General features: G+C 41.7%; 1 protein-coding gene across 1 annotated transcript in view; it reads left to right on the forward strand.

Annotated features, from left to right (window-relative positions):
- Window positions 1–10,009: 10,009 nt before the first annotated feature.
- SUPT20H (SPT20 homolog, SAGA complex component) overlaps window positions 10,010–20,541 on the forward strand; it is a 36,022-nt gene continuing 25,490 nt past the window's right edge. The window contains exons 1-7 of the mRNA XM_036249922.1: window positions 10,010–10,157; window positions 12,375–12,466; window positions 15,245–15,280; window positions 15,918–15,976; window positions 16,241–16,307; window positions 18,002–18,128; window positions 19,094–19,197. Coding sequence (XP_036105815.1) covers window positions 12,464–12,466; window positions 15,245–15,280; window positions 15,918–15,976; window positions 16,241–16,307; window positions 18,002–18,128; window positions 19,094–19,197 — 396 coding nt within the window. The 5' untranslated portion in view covers window positions 10,010–10,157; window positions 12,375–12,463. The remainder of the gene's footprint in view (window positions 10,158–12,374; window positions 12,467–15,244; window positions 15,281–15,917; window positions 15,977–16,240; window positions 16,308–18,001; window positions 18,129–19,093; window positions 19,198–20,541) is intronic.

The raw sequence follows: 20,541 nt of genomic DNA on the forward strand, positions 1-20,541 counted from the left end.
GGTGGAGATTTAATGTGCTAATGAAACATACAAAGCTGAAGAATCATGTACCGTCTGTGCATCCCCCAACTCCGCCTGCCGACATCACACGCAGATCACATCTTTCCCACCTCAACTGCGTTAAAACCAGCCCCTGGCTTTTGTGTGAAGAGCAGCATATCTCTTCCTCCCTGGGCACATGAGCTTCACATGATAAACCTGTCACCGGAGCCCTACTTGATTATAGAGCACTGTCTTGATTTCTACATCTGGAGTTCCTGAGGAACCAGGATGGGTCAGTGGTACAGTCTCTGCCTGTCGTGTGGGAGACCTGGGTTCTGTTCTGCTCTATTTGAGCTCTGTGATCTCTGTAACATTCTACCCGGGAGGATGGCAAGACCCCACGGTGCCAGTAACACTCAAGAACACACACCAGAGCTCTCTCTCCCTCCCCCTCTCTCTTCCTCTCTATTATGTGAGAACCTCGCGGGAAGCCCGCCGTCTGCAGGCCAGGAAGAGAACTCTCACCAGAGACCAAGTCAGTCAAGACCTCATCATGGATTTCCCGGCCTCCGTACCTGTGGGAAGCAAATTCTTGTTGTTGAAGGCACTCAGTCTGTGATCTTTTGTTATATCACGAAGCAGACTAAGACAGCTTTCAAAAAAGTGAAATGCGTAGGAATACATTTATATAAGGATATTAAAGACTTGTACACTGAAAAATATATTAAACTTTGCTTCAAGAAAGTAAAGGAGACCTAAATAAATGGAAAGACATCATGTTCAAGGATTAGAGGATTTACGATCTTAAGATCCTAATAATTGTCCAAGTGATCTACTGATTCAACGCAATCCTTATCAAAACCTCCGTGGCCTTTTCTGCAAATGGAAAAGCTGATCATCAAATTCATATAAAATTGTAAGAGGGCTTGAATAGTCAAAACAATGTTAGAGGAAAAGAACAAAACTGGAGGACTTCTCAATTTCAAAATGTACTACGAAGCTACTGTAATCCAAACAGTACGAACCCACAACCTTGGTGAATTAAGGACAACGCTTTAAGCAACTAAGTTACCCAGCCAGGACTTAACTCTGGTATTTAAATCACTGATCCATTTTCAGTTAATTATTACATAGGTTGTGTGGTAGGGGTCCCATTTCTACCAATGAATACATAAATAAGTGAAACAACAAAATGATGTTTCTCCCTCTCCCTCTCCCTTCCTCTCTCTCTCTACAAGTCAATTTTTCTAAAGACATAAATATAAGAGCTAAAACCATAAAACTCTTAGAAGAAAACATAGGGGTTAATACTGTACAACCAAAACTAAATTGGAGTGACTTATGTTGGGGACAAAATGGAGTTGGCCAAGACAGGCACATGAAGGAAAAAGGAAACTTAGCTTTATGTCACGTAAGTTGCGGGATTTACAGTTCTCCTCATAAATCAGGACAGGAGGCCAGCCAGGCCCCACACACCAAGTCTGTTCATGCCATCTTTGGACTCTGTTCTTTTCACTCCGCTACTTTGATACAAAATAAGGACGAAGACCACTAGGCAAACAAAAAGCCAAATAACTTCCGTATTTACCCCATAAAATCCCTTTGGTCTATGAGTATCTGGAACTCCATTGCTCCCATAGTTTTGAGATTCCAGGTCTGTAGGCAGAAACGTGCAATAAACTCCTTGCTGCTCTGTTTTACTCAGTGTGAAAATCTGATTTTTGACGAACTTGGATTTGGCAATGGATTCTTAAGTATGACACCAACAGCACAAGCCACAGGAGAAACAATACATGCATTACACCATTAAACATTTAAAAGTTTGTGCATCAAACGTTTTTTTTTTTTTTTTGGCATTAGTAAATAAATTAAAAGACAACCTACAGAATGGAAAAAATATTTGCAAGTAATATATCTGATGAGGGTCTAGTATCCATATATATCAGGAACTCATAACTTAACAAAAAGACAAACACTCCAATTAAAAAATGGGCAAACAACTTGAATAGATAGTTCTCCAAAGAAGATATACAAATGCCCAAGGACATGAAGAAAATGTGCAACATTATGGAAATGCACATCTAAACCAGGAAGAAGTATCATTTTGTACCTAGTAGGATAGCTCTAAAAATAACAATTTTAAAAGCAAGTGTTGGGGAGGATGTGAAGAAATCGGAACCACCAGGCATTGCTATTAGTCTGCACAATGTCTCAGCCACTGTGGAAACGGTTTATCGATTCCTCAAATGTTTAAGCATGAAAATATGAGACCGAGTCTCTCCTTCACTAAACTTTCACCAGGCTTCTCCAGGCCAGTGTCTGCCTCGTGGGACCTGCGTCGGCCAAGCTGTAGCAAGAATCCCGCTAAGTCACGTTAGAGAGAACACCTACCTTGATATCTGTTCACTCTTGACATCTGATCAAATTCTTCACCTCCCCACCCCCAGTTCTTGGAATCTGATCAGCCTGATCTGCTTTGAGACAGAATTCTGTCAGGTATGTTTAGCCAGAACGCCCCCCCACCCCACCCCGTACCCTTGATTTTTCCTTTTAGGAAATGTCCATCCCCTGACCCCCTCTGCCTCTCGGCTCTACATCCCCGCTTCCCCGTGCTGTACGTGGAATCGAGTCCAGTTCTATACTGAGGTGTCTCTTCCCCTAAGTGCAGTAGTTCCTGAATAAAATAATTAAGCTTTTATCACTTAAACAACTGCCAGGCTCTGATTTTCTTTAATAGTATACGAAAGGGTTAGTAATGTGTTTAAGGGTAAAGGTAAAAGCTTGCAAAAGGCAGAAACTGGGAAAATGGGTTGCTTGCATGACCTTTGCTCAGCCTTCTGTTGAGTACAGTTTATCTGGATTATCCACCAGACAATGAATCACCCGGCAGATGCAGGACGAGATACCAGACCATTAAAACTGCAAAGTGGGCAGTGGGCCAGTCAGGGTATGTCAGCAGGAGCCGCCAGAAGCTAAAAGTAGAGTATATAACCGACACCCCAACCCTGATTCAAGGCTGAACCCTTTTTGGCTCAGCCCACCCGCACCCAGGTGCATGCAGTAAAATCATTGTGCTCCACATTGGCCTTGTGTTGTGGATGTGATCTCCCGCCAGCTCAGACCTTTTTTTTTTTTAAAAAAAACTTATCTGTATTGTTGAATGTATTACAGATGTTCCTCATTTTTCCCCCATTGACCTCCTCCTCCCCACTCCTATGTCTCTCCTGCCTTTCCCCACACCGTTGTCTGTGTCCATTGGTTATGCCTATATGCATATAAGTTCTTTGGTTTATTTTTTCCCACCCCCCAACCCCACTTCCCTTTGAGGTTTGTCAGTCTAGCAACCAATTTGTACTTCATAATGCCTTCACCTTTTCACCCATTCCTCCATCCCCCTCCCATCTGGCAAACAACAAAATGAGAATGTTTCTGTTCTCTTGTTCATTTTGTTTGTAGATTCAATTGTTGCTAGCTATGTATTCATTGCCATTTTGTTCATTCATATTTTTTATCTTTTTCTTCAAGAAGACCCTTCAACATTTCATATAATACTGGTTTGTGATGATGAACTCCTTTAGCTTTTCCTTGTCTGGGAAACTCTTTAATGGCCATCGATTCTAAATGACAGCTTTGCAGGATAGAGTAATCTTGGTTATAGGTTCTTGCTTTTCATCACTCTGAATATTTCTTGCCACTTCCTTCTGGCCTGCAGTTTCTTTTGAGAAATCAGCTGTCTTATGGGAACTCCCTTGTAGGTAACTAACTGCTTTTCTCTTGCTGCTTTTAAGATTCTGTCTTTCTTTTGAATCTTTTGCATTTTGAGAACAATGTGTCTTGGTGTGGGCCTCTTGGGGTTCATCTTGTTTGGGACTCTCTGTGCTTCCTGGACTTGTATGTCTGTTTCCTTCACCAAGTTAGGGAAGTTTTCTGCCATATTGTTTCAAATAGGTTTTCGACTTCTTGTTCTCTCTCTTCTCCTTCTGGCATCCCCAAGATGCGAATGTTGGCATGCTTGAAGTTGTCCCAGAGGCTCCTTACATTATCCTCCTTTTTTTTTTTTTTTGCATTCTTTCTTTGTTTTGCTGTTCTGATTGTGTGTTTTCTGCTTTCTCATATTCCAAATCGATGGTTTGCTTTTTGGCTTTACCTACTCTACTATTGAATCTGTGTAGATTATTCTTTTTTTCAGTTAATGCCTCCTTTATTTCTGACTGTGCATCCTTCATTTCTGACTGGTTCTTTTTTATGCTCTTGAGGTCCCTCACTAATTCGCTGAGGTTCTCACTAAGTTCATTGAGCATCCTTATAAGCAGTACAGTATTTTGAACTCAGCATCTGTTAGGTTGCTTATCTCCATTTCGCTTAGTTCTTTTCTTGGGGTTTTGCTCTGTTCTTTCATTTGGGACCTGTTTCTTTGTCTCCTCATTTTGGCTGCCTGCCTGTGTTTGTTTTATGTATTACTTAACGAGAAGTATGGAGCTAGTTGAGACCAGATGCTGCTTGTTTGAAAGAATTTAGGAAAACCTGAAGCAGGAGCCAAGACAGGTCAATCCTATGGTGAAGCAACTGGCAACAGCTTGGGTGGGCCTGAAAGTTGGGTGGGGCTGGGCCTCAGGGAATCACCAGGGCGGGGCCTGCTGTGTGAGCCAGATTGCTGGCGTCCCAGATATGGGGGCTGTCTGCTGCCCCAGGGAAGGGCTCATCAAAGGAACAAAGGCCTCTGCCAGCACGTCTGTCCTGGAGAAAGCCCCCTCTCCAGCCCTCGCTACAATGCCAAACAGCTCAGTTCTTCTCTGTATGTCTCTGGCGCCCCTCGAGCTGGTTCCCCTCCAAGCTTAGAGGGAGTGAGTCTGGTAAGTCTGTGTGCGGGCCCTTCAAGAGGAGCTGCCTGGGGCTTCAGCGCCTCAGCCTCCCTGAGCCTCAGTTCCTGCCTGTTTTACAGCCAGAAGTTATGGGGATTCTCTTCCTGGCACTGGAACCCTGAGCGGGGTGCCTGGTGTGGGATGAGGACCCCTCAGTCCTCGGGGAGGACCTTCCCAGCCGCGGGAGCCTCCTGATTTTTATCCGCCACACATGGGTGTAGGACCAGCCCGTCTACCAGTCTCGATGTGGCTGCTGTTGTAATTCTGTAGTCATAGGACTTCCCTTCAGCTCGGTGTCAGGCACCTTTGAATGATGGTTGTTCTGTAGTTTGGTTGTAACTTTGACGCGGTTTTGGGAGGACGGATACCCGTTTACCTGCCCACCGTCCTGGCCTGAAGTCTGTCAGACCTTTTAATGTGCAGACAAAAGAACTGATTCACATACTTCCACACAAATATTTATAGCAGCACTATTCACAACAGCTCAAAGGTGTAAATAATCCAAATGTCCATGGATAGATGGATGGATACAATTTTGGTATATACATAGAGTGGAACAGAGCATTAGCCATAACACTGATACTTTCTATGAGGGTGATGAACCTGGAAAACAATGCTAAGTGAGTGAAAGACAGACATAAAAAAGTCACATATTTCATTTATGTGAACTTGTGGCACGAGAGAACCAAGAGACCACCAGAGCCAAATTAAAGCCAAATAGGGAGCAAAGCTGGCAGGCGACTGATTCCAAGCTCTCGGAGACCAGCCCTGGGGCCTCCAAAGGTTGTGGCGCGACAGAGTCAAAGGAAGACCCCCTAGAGAATTGAAGTCCAAATAAGAGCCGTTTATTAGCCGGCCGGAGTCTGATTCCGAACACCCCTGTGACAGAGTCTTTGGAGTCAGCCCCGATACGCTTTATCACCTTACATGCCTTTTATACCTCACAGCAAATCGGATCTTCTGGATATAATGCCCAGAGCCACACCAATGCTGTATAGAATTAGTTTGCCTTACGGATAACAGGAACACCTAGGTGCACCCAGGAACACCCAAGTATTTCAGGTATTTCAAGGTACACTGGGTCACGCTTAGCCCCAAGCTGCACAAACACAAGGCAAGTCTAATTCCTTGAGATTGTGGGGGAGGTCGAGTCTCTGACTCAAGACCTCCAGGCTCCGTAGACTCTGTCTGACACGTAGCCGGCTCCCAACAATTCCTTGGTTCAAGGAATATTCCAATTTACTGAGGTTATTTTGACTAACCAGGTTCAGCTAGAGGGCACACAGTGATTTTCCCCATCATCAATTATGGAGCAGCACAGTAATTTACCAATCATCAGTTATGGGGTTAAAACATGCCAGCACAAACTCTCCAGATTAGGTAAATTCATAGAGGCTGAAAGGAATTGATGTCTCTAAGGTCTGGGAGAGGAAAGAAAGGGGAATAACTGCTTAACGGAGGCAATAAAAATATTTTGGAACTAGACAGAGTTGGTGGTTGTACAACATTGTGAATATACTAAATGCTACTGAATTGTACAGTTCAAAATGTTTCATTTTATTTCTGTGAATTTCACCTCAGTAACACTTTTTAAAAGTTTATAACCCAACAACCAAAGTTATTTAAAGGTGTAGAATTACAGACACTGCAATGTGTGCTGATTATTCGGTTTCTGAATTTTAAATCTGTTCAGTGAGGAGCTTTTTTTTTCCAATATGAAGTTCATTGGCCCTTGATATTGTGGACAAAAGGGGTCACATGCTAACCAGATAAGCTCCAGGGAGACCTAAAGTAACCACGCAAGATGGTCTGAAATTTTCTTTCCTACTAAAAGCAGTGTATGGCAGGAAGTCATATCAGTGTTCACCCTCATGAAGCCTGTTGTCTGTTTGCATCTAAGATAACTGACCTTTGGAATGTGGGATGACTTGCTTTCACCCCCAGACTCCTCAGGGCACAGCCTATGCACCAGGGTGGAAACTACAACCCCCCTCATTATTATTACCATGTTAATTATTGACTGTTAACTATCCTGTACCCAGGTATGTAAAAGAAGGCTGTGTCTATCATTTTACTTTTTGTCCAATCCCACAGATCCCCCCCTTTGCTTTCTCCCACCTCCCTAAATCTATCACCAGTGGATTTCATGTAACCCACTTGTGTCTTCTCTTTTGATTGTAATGTATAAATCATGGTGCAAAACGGCCATTCTCTGGAGCATTACCTCAGTCTGTTGAGGTTTTGCTTCCCAGCATTTGTCGATAGTTTGGCTCAGATAAACTCAGAAAATTCTGCACAGGTTTGAATGTTTCTTACATTGTCAGTATCCTATCAAAGGCTGCACGGCTTGGACTAGTAACTGTAGGAATCATGTCATTCCCTTTTCGTAGGATGAGCTGGGCAATGAGAAAACCTAGTTGCAAGTTTCTTTTTTTTATTATTTATTTATTTATTTTTTATCCTCACCCGAGAACTTTTTTTTTTCTTCTATTTTTTTGTTCAGATAGAGTGGGAGGGAGAGCGAGGAAGAGAGAGAAAGAGAAACATCGATGTGAAAGGGACACATGGAGTGGCTGCCTCCCCCACAACCCAACCAGGGCCGGGGACAAACTGCAACCCAGGTACGTGCCCTTAGTGGGAACCGAACCCGGTCTCTCTGGACCACAGGCCGACGCTCTAACTGCTGAGTCAAACCGGCCAGGGCAAGTTGCAAGTTTCTTTCACTCTAGAAATTCAACAGGGCTAGTAACATTTTAAAGGGTAAGGGTAAAAGCTTGCAAAAGGTGAAAAAATGTGTTGCTTCTGTGACCTTTGCTCAGCCTTCTGTTGAATACAGATTACCAGATTCTGCACAAGACAATGACTTACCCAGCAGATGCAGGACAAGATACCAGACCAGTCCAACTGCAAAGTGGACAGTGGGCCAGGCAGAGGACCTCAGCAGAAGCTAGATGTAGAGTATATAACTTACACCCCAACTGTTGTTCGAGGCTGACCCCTTTTTGGGTTCAGCCCACCTGCACCCAGGCGCACTCAGTAAAATCATTTTGGTCTGGTTTGGTCTTACCGTTGTGGGTGTGATCCCCTGCTGGCTCAGACCTTTTTACATCCTACTCCTCCAATAACAGCCACCTCCTATTGTTATAGGACAATGAAAAGCTAGGAAAATTCCAGGACAAGTGGAATAGGGAAACAGAAAAAGTAAACAAAGCCAAAAAACTTTGCATGCTTCTTGTAGCAAGGCCTTGTCTTAGAAAGAGTTAAAAACCTCTCCTCACAAAGAATGCAGGAGAGGAGGGGGAACATAAGGGGGAGAGGAGTAGGAATCTTAATCCAACTAGAGACTACATTTAACAATCTCGTGATTTAATTGCCAGGTGCTTCTCGTAAATTGTGGAAAAGCCATAACAAAGCAAAGGGATCTTCAGAGTTCATCTGTACCAGGACATCTAGCAGAGGGATTTTTAAAAAAAATTAAAAACAGGAGGGTTTATAAGGCAGAAAACCCCACCCTCACCTTACTTGCTCTTCTGATTAGCCGAGTCCATCTATGCTTCATAAACCAGATGTATAGACTAGCTTGACTTGCTTCTCCCATTAATGTGCATGCTCTAATTTTTAATACAATTACTTTTTTTGTTAATCTACACCTGAGTTTATTTTTTCCATTGATTTTTAGAGACAGTGAAAGGAAGGAAGGGAGGGGGAGAGGAGGAGAGAAACATCAATGTGAGAGAGGTGTGCACTGGTTACCTCCTGCAGGCACCTTGACCACCGCTAGGGGTTTGGAACCTGCAACCCAGATACATGCCCTTGACCAGAAATTGAACCCACAACTCTTTGGTGTACAGGCCAACACTAACCACTGCGAACAGCAGCCATGGCAATAAATTCACTTTAACACAATGTAATTGAGGTCTCTCCTTTAAAGTGCTTTACAGGAGCAGGACAAGAACCGAGGTGCGGACCCCCCTCCTGGCTCTCCTCCAGCACCTCTCTGGCGTCTGGACAGATGCCTGCACTAGCAGGACCCTGTGCTGCAGACCTAAAGGCCCGGAGCCGCCCGGCCACGCCCACGGAGGCCACGCCCCCAGCGCGCTGGTCCCCTAACGTCCTCCAGCCCCGCCCCTTCCGCCGCTATCACGGCCCCGCCCAGCGCGCCGCCGGAAGTGCAGTCGGAGCGGGTAGGACGGAGCGCGCAGCTCGGCGGCAGAGCGGCTGCGGAGCTGGTGGCGGGGAGCGAGCCCACGGGCCTTCCCACGGGCGTTCTGGCCGGGGCGCGGCGGCCCACAGGTGGGCGGCGGCCGGCGGGGGGCGGTGAGAGCCGCGCCGGGGTCTGAGGTGAGCGGGCGGCTCCCGCGCGGCCGTCGTCGCTGCCGGCGCGGAGCGGGAAGGCGGTGTCCGGACGCGGTCGGGCTGAGCCACCCCCTCGGCCTCGCGGAGCCCGGAGCACGCTTCCCTCGGTCGTTGTGCCTTCGGGCTCCGGCACAGGTGTTGGGGCCGCAGGAGGGCGGGGCCCCAGTCCCGGCGCCACAGAGAGCGGGCGGTGGGAAGGCGGCAGGTGGGCCCGGGCCTCCCGCCTGGGGCCGGGTCTGCGGCGGGTCTGCGGCGGCCGGGAGCCGAGGGGACCCCGGGCGGGGAGGGGCGCGCTTCCGGCGCCGCCGGCGGGACCCCTGCGAGGATCCCGGTGGGAGGCGCTGAGGCTTCCGCGCTGGGTGGAAACTGGGATGTAAACCTCCAGCAAATTCAGAAGAAAACTGTCCATCTGAGCAGAAGCAGGTCTTTGTCTTATTATTATTTTCGTTATTGACTTTAGAGAGAGGAAGGGAGTGGGAGAGACGGGCACCGCCGGGAGAGAACGCGACGGGCCGCCTCTGGGGCAGGCTCGGCGCTCGGGGCTCGGCGTTATTTTAACTGCTTTGCCTTCAAACTGTAACGAGCGCTGATTGTGGGGCCCAGGGGTGTAAGATGTTGCAGGAAGAGTCTAAGATGAAAGGTGGACGGTGGTCAGGCGCTGGCCGGTCTGGCCCAGCGGCTCGAGCTCGGCCCGTGGACCGGAGAGTCCGGTTCGGTTCCCGCAGGGCACGTGCCCCGGTTGCAGTTTGTCCCCGCGGTTGGGGCGGTTGGGGTCGTGCGGGCGGCGACCAGTGACGTGGTCTCACTGTGGACGTTTCCCTCCCTCCGTCTCCCTCCTGCTCCATCTGAAGACAAATGCGAAAATGTCCTCGGGTGAGGTTACCAAAAATTGTTTTTTTTTTTCATAGTGGTTTGAATGGCAGTACAGTGTGATCGTGGGAAATTCACCGGCCCTGGGTGCGTTCTTCTCCCGAGAGGTTGATTACAAGGGTTTTCTCACGGGCTCAGGGTGTGTAGGGACGTCCTGACACAGTGATGTGTGGTTGGTAGGTGGTAGCAGTTGGTTTTTGTCTGTGATACTTAAATAATTTAAACTCACTAAGTTTCCCCCATCCCCTAATGTAGTGATAGATCCAGTTTACACTTGATCTTAGGCAAAAGGCTGAGGAGCATTAGAAATTATTATTATTATTATTTTTTGTAATCCTCACCCGAGGATATTTTTTACATTAATCTTCAGATACAGCTGGAATGAGAGAGGGAGGAAGAGTGAAACATCAGTGAGAGAGAGAGAGAGACATCGATTGGTTGCCACCCGCACAACCCCAACCGGGCTGGGGACTAATGGCAGCCGAGGTACTGCCCTTGGCCAGAATCGAACCCAGGACTCTGGTGTGTAGGCGATGCTCTTACCGCTGAGCCATACCGGCCAGGGCTAGAAATCTAATTTTAAAGTCATCGTATTTTACTTGTATCTTCATCTTTAGATTCACTGGTCAGAAATTTTTCATCTTAACTGGAATTCATAATAAATCTATAAGTTCTTGAAGGGTAGGATTAACGTCTTAACCGTTTTTTTAATGATTATTCCTAGATTGGTCCTGTGTTGTTGTCCCCTGCCCCCACCCCCCCGAATTTCCCTCTCCCCCACCCCCTTTTTTAATACACCTAAACTGGCAAAACCAAAAGAATTTTACGTGGAAAATACTGTTTTGTGTCCCTTGAAAATGTGCTTTTAGCTCACCTGCCGAGACAGACACAGGTTACAGGAGGGAGGTGAAGAAGTCTGAGAAATGAGCCTTACTTGCATCACTCAGAGCAGATACACAGCGTCTCTGCTGGAGGCGGAGGGGACAGCGGGCTTCAGCCCTGCAGAACCTCTGAGTCACTTGGGGGCTCCAAAATGGTGATACCTGGGCCCCTCTCCAGTCTAGTTAATGAGAATCACTGGAGGGTGATACTTGGATAGTCCACTTTTTTTTTTTTAAAAAAAATTTAAAAAAAATATGGTTTTGATTTTTTTTTTTTTTTGAGAGAGAAACATCGATTGGCTGCCTCCTGCACGCCCCCTACTGGGGATCAAGCCTGCAGCCCCGGTATGTGCCCTGACTGGGAATCGAACCGGGACCTCTCTCTCAGTCCATGGGACGACACTCAATCCACTGAACCACACTGGCCGGGCAGGTATTCCACTTTTAAAAGCTCCCAGGGTTACTCTGTTTTGCAGCCAGGATGAGAACCCTTGTGTTAGAGAGATGAGATTTTTCAGGAGTGTATCCAGTTTGCTTGATGCGGGGAGGGCTGGAGGCAGGGGAGCTGCAACTGGAAACGTAGCCCAGGGCGTTTGGGGTAGTTATCAGCGCATTGGTGCAACGTATAATCTATACGCTGTGCAGACGGCTGTACCCCTGGGCAGGTGGTTACAGTAACTAGAGCAGCAACAGCAACATTCAAAACAACTTGTTCTTTTCTCTCTTGGATGGTAAATGTTTTTGAAGAAAGTGAGTTATCATTTTATTTAATTTATTTTTTTTATCACCCAAGGACATTTTTTTTTTTTTACATTTATCTTCAGATAGAGCGGGAGGGAGAGAGAAACATGAATGTGAGAGAGACACATCAGCTGACTGGTTGCACCCACACAACCCCAACCCAGGTGGGGACAAACTGCAACCAAGGTACTGCCCTTAGTGCAGCGGTTCTCAACCTGTGGGTCGTTACCCCTTTGGGAGTCCAACGACCCTTTCATTCACAGCAGTCGCCTAAGACATAACAGTAGCAAAATTACAGTTATGAAGTAGCAACGAAAATAATTTTATGGTTTGGGGGGGGGTCATCACAACATGAGGAACTGTATTAAAGGGTAACAGCATTAGGAAGGTTGAGAACCACTGCCCTAGTGGGAACCGAACCCGGGGTCTCTCTGGTCCACCGGCTGCCGCTCTAACTGCTGAGCCAAACTGGCCAGGGCTTGAGTAATCATTTTGACTTGCAAACTGTTTTGCCTGACAACAGTGAATGGATAGATTGTGATACGTGAATTTCATTGTTGCTGATTATTAAAAAATGTGTTAGAAAAACATACCACAATTAATGTTTCTTATTACTTACTAATTTATCTCATTTCTCTTGATAGCTTTTTGTTAATAGAGGGTTTTGTTTTTGCTTTTACAGTGCTATAAAATTGATACTAAAGACATGATTTTCACCCTACTTCATCAACGCAGTTAAGTTTTCTTTTTGGACCCCTATTTCATACCACAATGGTAAGCTACAGCTTAGTATGTTGATATTTGTGCTTTAGATTGTTCTCTTCCTTTATCTCCATAAAAATATCTGTATTATTGGTATAAAAATCCTTGTCTCCTGTTTGAGTTCCCTAAGTGGGAAATTACTTAGTAATCCTATGCAAAATCTTCACAGAATAGGAGGCTCATCTCTTAATTCCATGTTAAGATTATTGTATCCAGGTTATACAGATAATCACCTGTCTTTATCTTTGTGGAATATTGAAAAATATGTACTTATATTTACCATAGTTCAAATCGTTGGCAAGGAGGATGGGTGTAAATAGAAGTAGTTTTAGGGGTTTCTCATATTTTAAAGTTCCTCCTAATTTAGATTTTAAAATTTTTTTAAAGAAATGTAAGCTGGTTTGACATCAATTTTAGTCTTTTAGTGGCATATTTCAGTTGACTGGTTTACAGTCACTAAACACACTTATTAGACTAGGCGTTTAACTTTTGCCGTTAAAAAGTTGAAGGGGAAAAACTTTCGAATGTTTTAAAGAAACAGCAGCATGTGACAGTACGAGAAGAAATGAACACTTGACCACCATGTTGAATTAACCTCAGAAAACATGTATTTCTCCTTTCGGGATCTGCCTCTACCTGTGCTCTGTTAAGGAAAGTAGAGCTGTTGCAGTGAGGTTCAGATCTCGCTTTATATGTTTGCATCCAAATTAGCGAATCATTTCCTTCTAAAGTATTTGAAGGTGGTATTGTATAAATGATGATTGTATTTATATGTAGGTATATCTCACTAAACCTTTTGAAGTTTTTATTTTAGAAGTGAAATTGTTACTTTATTGATAGCAGCATTATTTATAATAGCTGAGATCTGGAAACAGCCCAAGTATACATTGGTAGAGGAGAGGATAAAAATGCTGTGTTACATTTACACGATGGAATATTGTAAAAAATACTGTGCGGTTGTTAAAAACAGAAGGATCTCTTACCCTTTGAGACAGCATGGATGGACCTGGAGTTTATTATGCTAAGTGAAATAAGCCAGTCAGAGAAAGACAAATATTACATGATCTCATATATGGAATCTAAGAAGCAAAATAAACTGACGAACAGAATAGATCCACATGGAAACGTGGAACAGATGGCAGATTTCAGGAAAGGAGGGTGGGAAGAGATTATTCAAAGAATTTATATACCCATGGACCCAGTAGAGAGGTGAAGGCCTGGGGGGGGTGGAGGGAGGAGGAGGGAAATTGGGGGAAATGGTGGCCATTAATATTCTCAACAATAAAACAAATTAAAAACCATTCCTTAACATTAAGGTTTTATGCTCAAAATAATTAAAAAGAACTTTATGTATTTGTCAGGTGCATATATCTAGAGTTATGTTTTTGTGCTGGAAAACACTTTATACTTAGGAATGTCATCTTGTCCAGTTTCATTGGGAATCTGATCCCTGTAAGATTTTAAAAAATAAATTGGTTTAAATTTATTTTAACTGAATCTTTTGAAAGGACATATTTCAGACTTTTTTATTTACTACATTTTAGATGTTTGCTAATGTGGGTTGTTTTTTATTGCAGTCTAAATGAAAGGGCCAGCTGTTTTTGTAATCATGATTTTGTCATTCTTAGGGCTAGGGTGGCAGGGTCACTTAAACCTTTCCATGATTTCCAAAGTTTGGCAATATTTATTCTTCACTTTAATGGGATTTTGATGGGTGCTGAGAGATTTTACCCCATACAACCTGGTAGGTTGAATTGTTGGCATGTACAAAATAAATCATAAAAATTTAGATCTTGTAAACAAAAAAATGACAGTTCTGTGCCTTCTCAGTGGAATTAAAAGTGACTATCATTGAGAATGAAAAATACAGTAACCACAAAACTGGAAAGATAAATCACTGGTGGTATATTTGCTTAATTTTGTTTAAAACCTAGTACTTTTTATTTTTAGGTGTCCTTACAAAAGAAGCTACACAGATGGGGAAGATAGAGATTATCTACTTATTTCCTCCCTCTTGCCTAAGGGTCTCCAAATAATGGGTGCAGGATGGGAATTTACTAGTAGATCTTAAATCATACGTGGATCAATCATACTGTGTTTTATCAGCTCTGAGATGCATTCCTTTTACATTTTACTATTACTGAGTTGATGATGAGTCAATGCCATCTTACAGTTATAATTGGTGGCACTTTTTTCTTAATGTTGGATGTATGCTTATAGTTTATGGTATCTTAAAATCATTGAAACATGATAATGAGACATTATCATAGGCACTGACCTAAAAGCATATGTTAAAAATTTTCTGCATTAATAGGAATTTTTAAGTTGATATTAGGTGCCAACATAATAACACCTCCATTTTTCAGGATTCTTAGACTAGGAGAGTTTTATCTTTGCTTTACTTGAATTGCATACTTGATGTCCAGCATGTCTTACTGAATGGTTGGTTCTCTTAGAATGTTGAAGAAATTACAGTTTATAAAATGGTAGTAGTTACTATATCTAGCCCATGGCCCTACATCAGCCTCAAGTCCTGACCAGGAAAGGCGATTTTAGCATTTCTTATCTAATTTGTTGTCATAATCAGGTGCCTAAGACTGCCATGTTCTTTCTTTATAATATATAGAGAGCATACAGTGGGGGTGTGGAGAAGAGAAATAAAAGGAAAATATGTTAGACTTATTTTAGAAAATTAAATGCACTTAAAACTTAATTACAAATGTTGTGTATATTAAATTATATTTTTTGAAAATAACTAATGTTCCCAAATGCACTATTCACTCTTCACAGCAGCAAGCTTTAGAACTGGCTTTGGACCGTGCGGAGGTGAGTGACAGGTTGTGTGCTGAAACAGTGTTGCCTTAATTGACAGAACTCATTCTAAGAGACTTTTGTCTGGTTGTCAAAGGAGTGCATGAACATTTTTTTAGGATAAGTATGCAAATTTTTTTGTAAATATATAAAAATACTAGGTGATGTTTGAACCATTTGTAAATTGAAACCCTCAGATAATGATGCTGTAGCATAAAAAATATTGCAGAATAAATATTTTAAAAAGGACAGAATTTCTAGAATCATGTTTTCCTGTTCTGACAAGTTTTCTAGATGCGCAGTTCAAGGGGGATATAGCTGAAAAGTATACACAGCCTTGCAGTTGGATACGCTGTGCATATCCTAAGCATACTGAGGATATTTTTGACCTGTGAAAGAAATCACTGTTGTAAAAATACATAATATTGCTTATATCATAGCAATAAAATGTTGTGTTAAATTTCATTTATTTGTAACCTTTTTAGAAGTTAGTTTTCTCTACAAGGTATAATTTAGTAGGAATCAGAGACTTGACTGACTGAATAGCCTTTGTAGACTTGTTTTATAGACTTTGTGTGTGTTTTAAATATTCTTAATACAGTGTTCATTCACTAAGCAAAGGCAAACTATTTCATAAACTTTTCTTTTTTAGTATGTCATTGAAAGTGCCCGACAGAGACCTCCTAAAAGGAAATACCTATCTAGTGGAAGGTAAGAATACTTAGTTGATAAGTGACATATTAGATTCATTGACATAAGTACCACCATTTATTGCATTCTGAATAGACACTGTCCTAGAAATGTTACATTATAGGTACTTTGCATATATTAGAACTTTCTTAGTTGATGTTAGCTACCATATCCACTTCACCCCCAATCTTTGGGAAATTGAAAAAAAAGGGGGGAAAGTAACATTTATTTTACCATGATTATTATATTTATGTTATTTTGTATATTGTCTTTGTTAAATTTTAGAAAATCTGTATTTCAAAAACTTTATGACTTATATATTGAAGAATGTGAAAAAGAGCCTGAGGTTAAGGTAAGTATGTATTTTTTATATTGTTACGGCTTTTGAAATGTAGAGGAAGAGAGAAATTTGAAGGAGTTACATTTGAAGCAGATACTGATTATATTTTTGTGAGTGAGAGAACATCTTTTCCAGCCAGATTCTAGCCAGTGTTACAGCTTACCCAGAGCTGTGGCTACAAGGTGGAAATCACATCGTTAGGTAGGAGATGGGAAACAGTGTTTACTGAGTAACAGAGGTCTCTTTGGGAGGTCAGATGAAGCAAGGCCACTGTATATATTGGGTGGGGCAAAAGTAGGTTTACAGTTGCAAGTATGTGAGTTTATTCTTATATGGTATTATTATTTATGAATTGTATTATTTTCCATATAAACACCTGTAAACCCGTTTTTGCCCCATTTTGCATATTCTTTGTGTCTTTTCCCTCCTGAGAAATTATTTATAGACTGAAGATAGAGCAAATCATGGTGATTTGCACTGGAAAGTTAAAGCTATTATAGGGCATATAGAAAAACTAGTTGTGGTAATAAAAGGTGAATTTGGTCAAAAATTAGTTTATCTTCAGGTTAAATAATTTTATTTTTATTTAGCATAAAAATATGTGCAGTCGAAATGTAATAGAAATAGATTTTTTGTTTTTTATCATACCCTTAGGTTGTAAGGGTCTTAAAGGGCTCTATGAGCTTCTATTACCTGTCTTTAACTTAAAAATTAGTATCATTTTACCTTTTAGGTTGGAAAAAAGACAAAACAGTGAAATTCCATTAGTATCTAACCTTTGAAATCTTCACATTAGGAGAAAAATCATTGTTAAACTATACATAAGTCTGACAGTATGTTTTGTGTCAGTTTTATTGAGGTATAATTGGTGTATAATAAGTTTCACATTAATAATAAAGTAATAGCCCTGGCCAGTTTGGCTCAGCGGTTGGAGCGTCAGCCTGCGGTCCAGAGAGACCTGGGTTCGGTTCCCGCTAAGGGCATGTACCTTGGTTGCAATTTGTCCCCGGCCCTGGTTGGTTGTGCGGGAGGCAGCACCTCGATGTGTCCCTTTCACGTCGATGTTTCTCTCTCTCTTCTTCTCTCTCCCTCCCACTGTATCTGAACAAAAAATGGAAAAATGTCCTCGGGTGAGGATAAAAAACAAACAAAACAACAAAAAATAATAATAAAGTAATAAAAATAATATACATCTAGTTTCTAAAGAATAGATAAATTGAACTTACAGAAAATTACTTTAATTTCCCACTTCCTCTTAGCAATGAAATATATATATATTTTAATGTGTTTTTTTTTTAATTTTAATTTTTTGCAGATAGTGTGGGAGGGAGAGAGAGGAAGAGAGAGAGAGAGGGAGAAACATCGATGTGAAAGGGATACATCGAGTGGCTGCCACCCACACAACCCAACCAGGGCCGGGGACAAACTGCAACCAAGTACGTGCCCTTAGCGAACCCAGGTCTCTTGTACCACAGGCTGATGGTCTAACCGCTGAGCCAAACTGGCCAGGGCAAGATATTTTTGAGTTGAACATTCCGATGTTCTCTTAGTGGCTATAGTGTTTGTGACTCTTCCATATATATTCAGCATTGTAATGTGGAGTGAGCACCAACAGATTAATTCAGGTCTGTTTTTGTTAAGTCATAGTATTATTTGTTAAGATTATGCTAGATTATTTTCATGAGCTCTGCTTTTTTTTAAAGCAGAAATTAAGAAGAAATGTGAACTTGTTAGAGAAGCTTGTCATGCAAGAAACATTGTCATGTTTAGTGGTCAACCTGTACCCAGGAAACGAGGGATATTCCTTGATGCTCAGGGGAAAGAATGGATCAGGTAAGAACTTGCAGAGGGCAGCAGGCACTAAAGCCCTCTGCCTGCAGGAAGGTGCTGTCTTTCAGAAGTGTTTTCCGCCTGCTCAGTGTCTGTCCTTCAGATTAGTGATAACTTGATAGAGAAGACTGATTCCAAATTTCCCACTTATGACATTTTGTTAGAATATTGGAAATTATCTTTAATATGATTAACCTTCCTGAAATATGCATTTGAGGAGTGTTTTGATTGAAGACATGTCATTGTAAATTGTAAAAGATGTAATTGTTAAATGTCAAAATTTTCTTGACTGCTGTTGCCATTAATATTTTAAGATAGCATAAGATATTTTAAGATGTTTTTCTTTCATATTATACTGAGTTTGAAACTTTCAAAATTAAGCAGACTTAGTGTCTTTTGAGCAATTTACATATATTACCATTTTATTTTTATTAATGTGAATATGAGAGTAGAGTTTTAAAATACAAATAATCTTAGATTTCACTAAAGAGCCATCAGAAAATTTGATACGATGATACTTTGAATTCTACAAGGAACTCCTTGGTTAATTTTTTCTTGTGTAGATAATTGTAAAATGGTAAGCCAAGAGAATTTTGTTCTATAAATGACCGTTTTTCAGATTAGGTGTCAAATTATTGTTGATTTCCAGATAAGAGTCTTCAAGGAATTTTCAGTTACCAAACGCTGGGATTTTGTCATATTCTGATTATCGTGCTGCTGGCTATGATTGTATTGTGATTGTTATGCTAGATGTTTCTCCCTGAAATGTTAGGCAGTTTTCTCCTTTTTGTCTTATAATTCTGTACAATTTAGCAATATGGAAAGTGATTCACTTAGAAGCTATGCATAAAGAAGGACTTTAGGAAAGCCTTTTGGTTTTATTCTCTTTATTTTTTGAAGTCATTTACATTATGTACCTAAACTTTTCTGTGAGCCTCATAATTTTCAGAAACATTTTTTTATTTAAGATTCTGAGACCATTCGACTGCCTTATGAAGAAGGGGAATTGCTTGAATACTTGGATGCAGAAGAATTGCCTCCTATCTTGGTTGATCTCCTAGAAAAATCTCAGGTACAAATATTTTATTTTAAAAATGTCCTTAGATTTGTCAACTATATGTTGTTTTGTAATAAAGGATATTTGTTTGTATTCTCAGCAGTGCTTAGAACATGAAATGAAACATTATCAGTAACTATATGAAAATTGGTGGGATGTTTCTCCTTTAGGCTACACTCAAATGTGTAGATTTAGTTGGCTTTTCTAAAATTACTATGAAAGCCCGGCTGGTGTGGCTCAGTGGTTGAGCATCGACCCTGCACCAAGAGGTTGCCAGTTCAATTCCTGGTCAGGGCACATGCCCAGGTTGTGGACCTGCTCCTCAGTGAGGGGCATGCAGGAGGCGGCCAGTCGATGTTCTCTCTCTCATCGATGTTCCTATCTCCCTCTCCCTCTCTCTCTAGGGGTCAATGAAGAAAATAAATTAAAAACATAAATAAATAAAATTACTATGAAAATTAGCTCATCTACTGGAAATCTCCCTTTAGCTACAATAAGAAATTATGGAAAAAAACTACTTACTCCCTTGGCTTCACCCCAGTCATACTGTGTTGTTTACTGAGGAAAAAGAAGCCATCAGAGGAGTGCTGGATGTTTTCCTTCTAGGGCTCGTTTACCAGCATCCCCACATCTCTGTCCACACTTTCTTCCTGTTAAAATGGGTGAAGTAAGCTGTTCCTAAGGCATCTTGTCTTCTTTTCAGGATCCTCCTCCATTTCAATGACTTGCTACTATAACCTCCCTTTCTTCTGTTTTCTTCCCTCTTTTAATAAAAAAGACAGCATGCTGTACTGTCTCTTAACTTAAAAAAGCCTTTTCTGTTTGCATCTGAATTGGTCTCTTTGCAAAGGTCAGTGCAAATGACTACTTCTTCCTTGAAATAACATTTTGGCTTCTGAGACATACAAAGTGGCTTTCTTCTTTTCTCTCTTAAGCCTCAGTCATGTTTGCTGTCATCTCCTTCACCTGTAAATATGTCAGGTTCAGGGTTTAGTCCTGGTCACTCTGTTCTTCGTGACACTCTCTCCTTGGATGGTCTCAACCAGCTTCATGAGATTTAAAATGACATTTAATTTCTTGTTTCTCTGTCACAGTGACCATTTCAAACACATATTTACTGGGATATATAATAGGTTCTTTAACTTAACATGACAAAACAGAACTTTTTATATTATCTCCCAAATCAGTTCTATTATCAGTCTCTTTTGAACCTAAAGTATGACCCTGTCTTACCTTTAACACTCAGTTCATGAGCAATATCACCTGTATCTTTAAAGTATATGGTTATGACCTGCTGTAGTTACTTTGCTGAACTTCTTGCTTTTGTTCTAGAACCCCAGACAAATTTTTCCACAGATT

This window comes from Molossus molossus, unplaced genomic scaffold (genome assembly GCF_014108415.1).
Source record: "Molossus molossus isolate mMolMol1 unplaced genomic scaffold, mMolMol1.p scaffold_m16_p_9, whole genome shotgun sequence".
Lineage (NCBI taxonomy): Eukaryota > Metazoa > Chordata > Mammalia > Chiroptera > Molossidae > Molossus > Molossus molossus.